This window comes from Chenopodium quinoa, unplaced genomic scaffold (genome assembly GCF_001683475.1).
Source record: "Chenopodium quinoa cultivar QQ74 unplaced genomic scaffold, ASM168347v1, whole genome shotgun sequence".
Lineage (NCBI taxonomy): Eukaryota > Viridiplantae > Streptophyta > Magnoliopsida > Caryophyllales > Amaranthaceae > Chenopodium > Chenopodium quinoa.
The window spans coordinates 744,261-752,242 of record NW_018742381.1 but is presented as its reverse complement, the minus strand read 5'-3'; the positions used below and the strand labels follow the sequence as shown (position 1 = coordinate 752,242).

At 35.4% G+C, this 7,982-nt stretch overlaps 1 protein-coding gene across 1 annotated transcript; it reads right to left on the bottom strand.

The window, feature by feature from the left end:
• Positions 1-1,116: 1,116 nt before the first annotated feature.
• Positions 1,117-6,445, bottom strand: LOC110697901 (probable galacturonosyltransferase 11). Its single transcript, XM_021875306.1, has 2 exons — positions 5,875-6,445; positions 1,117-2,986 (listed from the first exon to the last, which is right to left on the bottom strand). The coding sequence occupies exons 1-2, from the start codon at positions 6,022-6,024 to the stop codon at positions 1,535-1,537; spliced, it is 1,602 nt and encodes a 533-aa protein (XP_021730998.1). The 5' UTR covers positions 6,025-6,445; the 3' UTR covers positions 1,117-1,534.
• Between the last annotated feature and the right edge of the window lie 1,537 nt (positions 6,446-7,982).

Sequence of the window (7,982 nt, the reverse complement as noted above, 5' to 3'; positions counted from 1 at the left end):
AGGCAGCGTGGAATGACTCAGGGAGGAGGAAGCAAGCCTGTTTGGCGTCAGAAGCTGTCAAAACTGTCGTCGATCATGCGCAAGAACAAATGATCCTATGCTGAATTTGATTCATTCTTTAGTACAATACTAAGCATTTCTTAGGTATCAATTCTTTTATGTCAGACTAAAAATTAAAATGAGTCTTTAATTCTAGGTAGTATGTTAGTGATATGATATTACTTAGTGTTTCAAATGAGTATGATTACTCAGTTGCTGAGGTTTCTAATCATGCATGGTAGTGTGTGTCAGTCGGTCAGTGTGTGTTTGTTGATTGAGTTTCATCAGTTGTGTCTGATTTGTGTCAAAAACATTGCTGAGTTAGTTGATTGTAACAAATTTGTCAAGAACAATGCTGAGTTAGTTGAATCTAATAAATTTAGTATTAAGTAATTTGTTTTTCTTTCTTTATAAGCAGTTTCTGGGTTCATAAACTTTGCTTTTCGATTGTGTTTTCTCTCATAGCTACTGTAATGTGAGTTAAGCACAGGCTATATCCAACATTCCAAATCATTAGAGTTGCTAAACGAATGTTTTATTTTCCTCAAAAAAAAAAAAAAAAAAAATCGAATGTTTTATTAGTACGGTATAATTAAGTATGGTTAGTTGTGTTATGTCATCTAGCTTAGATTTTATTCGAGTTGAACTCATTATATAAAATGTATCTTATAGTAATAAGACACTTAAAATGTAACAAAAATTAATTGCACTAATGCAGTAATACCTAAACCTGAAAAAATTAAATCAAACAAAGAAAAACCAATTGATCATGAATTAGTGATACTTTTTGCATTAATAAGTTTTGACCTGAAACTCAGTTCTTGTCAGTGTACTCTGTATTCAAGATGATGCCAGTTTTATTTTAATTTAGTGATTGAAATGAAGCTTGCGATTTTTCAAATTTCAAACCACCTTCATTAGTGATACCATCAACTTCCATACTCAAGTGGTGCAAGTTTTCCATCTGGTGGAAATGGGTATGAAATGTATAGAATTTAAACGCAATACAGTACTGAGGGGACTAACAAAATGAAAAGCTTAGGTAATCTTCATAACCAACTGTCAAATTGACATCTCTAGAACAAAATAGCTACCATGAATACCATCTATTAGAGTAAAAGTACAATTGAATCCAAAATTGCTATGAATTTATTACACATTGCTACAAAAATGAAAAAAGAATCTACAACTGTATCAAAGGCCAAAAAATTAAGATCCACCAGCCAAAAGTGAATAACCAGCACCATTGTTTTCCCAGTACAATTTGTGGGGCCTTATATCTGTAAAACCAACTTCCTCTATTAGAATGCATATGTAATATGAGGAACTAAAGTGTACCAATAAAGGATCCCTAAATGAAGACAAAAATCCTTTTCTGACTCTACAATCGGTTGAATCGCAGGCTCCGGCGTTCATGACTGCATAAATTACCAGCAAAACTTCAAAGATAAAAATTAAAAAAAAAAAAAAAAAAAAAAAAAACTATGCTTGCTGTTCAACTTGTGACACACTCCTGAAGGTATGTACTGCTCTGGTTCACATATCGATCCCACAAAGGTTTATACCGGCCAATGGCCAATTTTAGCCACGGCTTCATGTTCCCATTGTAGTGAATAACAGCTGCACTCTCTATTAGACGGTTATCAATGTTTGGATCATATCCTAATCCAAGTACGTGCCATCTTCGATCAAGTGGCTCTGTTAATCCATAGAAGCTGAGAAGTCCAGGAGGGAGAGTACCTAGCTTCCACAATGACCGGTCATAGTTTTGCTCCATCCAGTAGTGATAACGAGTAGTCACATTTGCTTTTTTCCATGCAATCAAATCGAAAACATTCATGCCAAATGCCCATCCACAAGCCTGAGGATCAAATTTCGAGCTAATTATTGAGTTGGAAAAATTGAGATATTTATAGTACCGATGAAATACTTCAAGGCAAGTTTCAACAGCTCCATTCACATTTCCATGCAAGTCCAATGAGAAAAGTGGGGTCAGATCCTTCTGGACAACCACATCATCATCGAGAAAAACTACTTTCTCCAGCTGGGGGTAAATGTCAGGCACATAGAACCGAAGGTGGTTTAATAGCGAAAGGTATTTTGGGTTCCGAAACTTGGGTTCAACTCTGAAATCTTGTGACCCACCAAAGTAGTAGGCCTGAGAATCAGGGTCAAGCAGCTGTTTGAAGACAGGAGAGTAAGAGGAATTCAGCCAAGTGAACTCTTCAATGTTCTGAACCTCTATTGTTGCACCTTTGAAGTCATTACTAAGAAACCAAGTCTGCATAGCACCATACGTGATACCATTTGTAACTATGTGGAATACAAGCTGCTTTGGATGGTCAGCATTGGAGATGGTAGAGTTGACAACCACTGACACACCAAGCAAATTATCGGAAAATATGCAGAAATGGTACAGATTGTTGTCCACGAGACGGGGAGAATTCTTGTTCTCCTCTGCTAGTGACTGTAGAGGTGGCTTCTTCAACCAATCAGCCATCAGCTTGATGTTTAAGCAATGGAGAGTCTTAGGTAAGGATTCAGCTGCCAACTGCCCGAAAATTGTGCTCTGAACAGTTGCTGCATGTGCACGCTCCTCAAGTGCTTGAATGTGAGATTTCATAGTCATTATTGTGGTAGCTAGGTCATAGTGTGCATCCTGCGACTTGAAGATCAGAGACGACAGGCTTTGTATTATTGGTTCTGCTTCATCCAGTGATATAGCCTCTCCTCTCATAGCAGCTTTTGAAAGCAAAAGCTGGCAACTTCTGATCCTTGAGCTGAGCTCCCAAGCAAGCTGAAGGTTGTTATGCTCTTTTGCAATAATCACATAAGCCTTGGCAAGGGTCATTTGATCAGCTAATTGCCTTGCAACTGAACTTAAACTTAATAACTGGTCCGTAAAATTCAACCGCTCCCGAATAGGCTCTACTGTATCATCCTTTTCCTGTCACAAGTCATTAGCCACTGGTAAGATGCTGCAAGAAATACGCTGATTCCAGGACATTACAAGCACAATTTCAATTTGTGCTATTCTATTACAAATTTGTACTGATTCAGGTATATAACAGCTTAGCTCAATGACAGGCAACAGCATATACGTTTTTGCATTGATCAGGTAAAGGCCAAGCATAAGGTCATGTATGAACATCCTAGGTGATGCATTTCCACTAGCAAATATGTCTCATTCTTCATTAATACACTATGAAAGTCATCACTGCCTGGAGGTGTGGATACGAGAAATTAATGTACTCAACCTGCGGTTTCACTGCACAAAGCTATGTCTGAATCAAGCATAACTAATGTGTTTCATACATGAAGAAAGTACATCACAGTGAGATGGCGGTTTGAATCAAACTCTAGATGATGTACATAAAATCTACATTGTACAAATATCACTGAAAAAGGAGGAAAAGCTCAAAAAAATTTGAATAGTCAGCAAGAGTGATCAAAATGGTGCAAAGGTAGGTTCAAAGTAAAGCTTTGTTAATATTAGGAAGATTGATATATCCTTGGTCTAACTTAGAGCGTCAAAACATTCCATTTTATCTAGAATATAAGGACATAATTTGAGATGCATAAAGGACTAAAAATTAGTTTGCTCAACTCATGTCCTCAAAGTGCGGTAGTCCACATAACCAAAATTTTTGGTGGATGCCAAGTTGCCAACTAGCTTAGTTGGTTACCCAGGACTTGGGATCAAACCCTGCCTACATTAGTTGCCCTCTTTGGCTCTTTAAACACCACATAAATTAGCAACATTTTGGGCAAAGCAACCAAACACATGAAAGAAAATTTTATTAATAAGGGGTTCAGTAATTCATACAGAAGAGAACTGTAAACCATATACAGTTAAAAAATGGGCAAAACCCAAATTATGAGCAACAAGCTGCCAGGTAAATGTGAATAAGCTGGACACCAATAGCACATACAGAATTTACATGATGCAATGTCAATAAAACAGGAAAATTGTGGGAAACATAAATTTTATTCCATAATTTGGAAGTCCTATGCAGCATATACTACACGAAGGGTGAGTACCCTCCAGACCAAGAGTTGTGTGTGTGGTTACTATTTTTCACACCCTTGGAAACTGTAACAATTTTCAAACACGTTTAAATCTCACCTATGTAAGTGTGTTACAATTTCACATCCTCGGAGACTGTTAGGTGATACCTTTGCCACACATATTATACATGGTACAAAAATTGGTTCAATAAGTAGCAAATATTTAAGGGAAGAACAAAAAAGGAAAAGAAAACGATAAAGAAGACAGAAGACAGAAGAGCATAACTAGCACTGATTATGACCAAGGCTAGAAGGAGAGTGATGGAGGAAGAACAAATCACTTTCAGATACAAGGTTACACAAAACAGTTTCCAGCTAAAATAGTGAGTTCAATAGGAAAGGAGACTTGGCATTCATCAAGCTGTTATTACTAGTTGAACCCCTAGAACTTTGAAATTAGATTTTGACATTATACTATTATAGAGTAATTCCCAATCCTTCGGGGATTAAGGCTTTGGCAATGTTTTATTGTTGTAACGTTATAAAGCTACATATAAACTGAGCTAGAGTTTGGAACGACTACGACTCTGCGGGTATAAGAACAAGAAGTATACACTAAACCTTTCAAATTCTTGATCGAACCTACAAAAAAATACTAAACTGAAAGAGATCTAGTTAAGTAAATAACTAAAAGCAGTAGGGCTTCAATGACCTTAAGAGAATAGCGATAGGCAATTCCCTATAAAAAGACTAGTTTACTTTGATATCATGCCCATCAGCATTAAGATGTTTTACTTTACTTTATCAGGAGCACCTGCACTATACGCATTGTATGCTTAACCATTCTCTTTTGACAATGAAGGCTTTACAAAGCTTGAACTTTACATTCCTAAATGGCTATATTTCTCTTCCACACCCCCCTGAAGACAAAAAACACTGATCTACAGGATACAGCCAAATGCCTACAGGAACATCACTTTATTTCTAAATGATTTAAATTTTAGTCCACCACCTGGACTCATTTCAAATGGTGGCACATACGGCTCAAGATAAATATTATAAAGCACGAAGTCCTAAGACTTCGAACGTGACAAAAGGAATCATTAGCAAATAAGAGTTTGTAACCACAAAACAGGACATCTCTCAGGAAAGCATTATGAACTATGAAGAAGCATAATACAAGTATGCCCTAAGTAAACAAAATAAATCACATGAGATCATCACCCATTATGATACCAAATTTTGAGCATGCATGGTTATTGGCAATAACCTATTGAATCCACATTATTGTGCGAGATAGAAGAACTTCTCTCTGTGGTGCCTCAATGTTAATATGGTAGACATACAAGATTCGAGATCTCATACATATCAAGTAATGGCCTCAGGATATGAAAATATAGTCAAAATTCATCTATTCGAGTTCTACTCTCATCCATCTAAACTATAATTCAAACATTGACATCACTCAAATGAGCACCTATAATTATATGAATCTAATGAACTTGGATATCTTACACAAATCAGGAAAATTCCCCAACGAATTCCTCAAACTTGGTAAAAACCACTGATAGATTAACACTACAACTAAACAAAAACAACCAAAAAGCAAGAAATGAGTATAAAGTAATCCGTTACTACTTATATGACATCTTACCTACCAAGATTCTGCCAATAAAATCACCTTTGACCCACAAAATAATTTGACAAAATAACACTTAGATAAACCTCTAATCAATCAAAAATTCATCATCCAACTTCAAATGATAAGCATTTAATTCAAATATATACTATTATAACTAAATTTGATTCAAAAATTGAGTAAATTACCACTGTCGGCTGATGAACATGATGATGATTATGTTGAACAACAAACAAAATAATCCCAGCAAAAAAGAACAATCCAAGAAGTGCCCAGATCCAATTAGAAATTCTTCTTCGAACAGGGCGCCGGAAATCGGCCGCCCGCCGCCCCCGCATCTTCCGCCGCAAAAAAAAATCACAACAAAATTCAACAATCTAAGCTGAACCCATCATCAATCAAAATTTAAATTATCAATTTAAAGTATAAATTTCGATTAAAACTCAATTAAAACAAAACCCAATTCAGTATTTTGGTTGAAAATTGTGCCCAGAAGTCTAAATTAGAAAAATTCACCCAGAAATGACTGATCAAAATGTGGGGTTTAAAGCTGTTTTTTTTTATTTTATTTTATTTTTATTTTTTTACTGGGTTTATGAGCAGCAAATGATGAAAGAAATAAAAAGAAGAAAGTATAGATTTGGAATGAATGGGGTCAGTAAAAATCAGCACATTTATTTGGACAGCTTATATAATTAAAAATAATTAATCAGAAATGAATTTTTAGTTTCAGCTTCTGCACTGTTCACATTGGCGGGGATGGGAAGGAGGAAGGGCATCTCCACATGACTACATGTGCTGATGCGCTATTGGTAGTACTGTAAAAACGGTTTGACAGTTCGGTTTCGGTTCGGTTTGAAATCGGGTTGGTTTGAAATCGGGTCGGTTTGAAATCGGTTCAAAAGTCTTACGGGTCGGTTTCAGTTCGGTTTAAATAATTATCGGTTCGATTCGGTTTCGGTTTATTCGAACCACGGTTTAAATTCGGTTCGGGTTGTAAACGGTTCAGGTAGTAAACGGTTCAGTGCAGACGGGTTGCGGTTTGTTAACGGTTCGGTGTAAACGGTTTTTATCCCGGTTTAAATTCGGTTCGGGTTGTAAATGGTTCAGGTAGTAAACGGTTCGGTGCAGACGAGTTGCGGTTTGTTAACGATTCGGAGTAAACGGTTTTTATTCCGGTTCAAACAGTTTCAGGTTAGAAATGGTTCGGTTCTTTTGTTTCATATAACTGGTTCGGTTCGTTAACGGGTTCGGTTCTTAATTAGTCAACAAGACTGTTAATCAAGACTCGTTTATCATTATATATTTGCATAAAGTTATATATGAAGATATTACAAAGTAGTTTGATTTGTATAATGAAAGAAAACATTAATGAATAAGAAGGTAATATTGATTCTTCTTTCAATTGATTATACATATACATAACATCTAACCATCTCATATTCTCATAGTTAAATATTTATTAGTATAAAGGGATGAGAATCATAAGATTATTATATTTTTGTATATCCTTTATTGGTTTACCCCCGAGGCTTAAGTCATTAATTAATAATTACTAATTACTTAATTAGACTAACAAGTTAATAAGAAAGAGTAACTTTTAACTTGAGTCTAATAGATCAAATACTGAAATGCTATTAGTATATTACCGAGTAGGATGGTCTAGTACACTGTTAATTAATCTGTTATGCAATTATGCTAAATTGACAATTGCTTATATAGTCATATTAGTCAATCACTCATGTAGTCATATCTAATTAAGTAATTTGTATTTATGTACTAATCTACTAGTCAATTCTATCATTTATAAGTTTACACGATTACAAGTGTATTGCTTACAGACATAGCTAAACTGATATAGATATAATCATATAACAAATCCGTAGTACTTCTAACTCTCTAATATATGACGTCATTATATTATTATACAGTATTCGATTTTTTTATTAATCGCGACGCTAGACATTTACACGCTAACCGATTCACATTTTATAATTTAAATAACTTAATAAGTTAATGTGTGTGTTAAAAAAAATATAAAAGCTGTATTATGAAGGTATATATCGTTTTATCGGGATTCGAGAAATGTAATTAATTTATAAGCGGTTTGTAAACGGTTCGATTTATAAGTGGTTCGGTTCATAAACGGTTCGGTTTATAAACGGTTCGGTGCAAACGGGTTGCGGTTTGTAAACGGTTCGGTGTAAACGGTTTTTATGTCAGTTCAAACGGTTTCGGGTTAGAAACGATTCGGTTCATTTTCGGTTCGGTTTCCTTTCAGTTCGGTTTAGATTTG

Excerpts from the sequence above, each read along its gene's own strand:
- LOC110697901 (XM_021875306.1), bottom strand. The coding sequence starts at position 6,024 with ATGCGGGGGCGGCGGGCGGCCGATTTCCGGCGCCCTGTTCGAAGAAGA. Across the intron at positions 2,987-5,874 it reads ATGTTCATCAGCCGACAGTG|GAAAAGGATGATACAGTAGA; the intron begins GTAATTTACTCA and ends GACTTGTGACAG.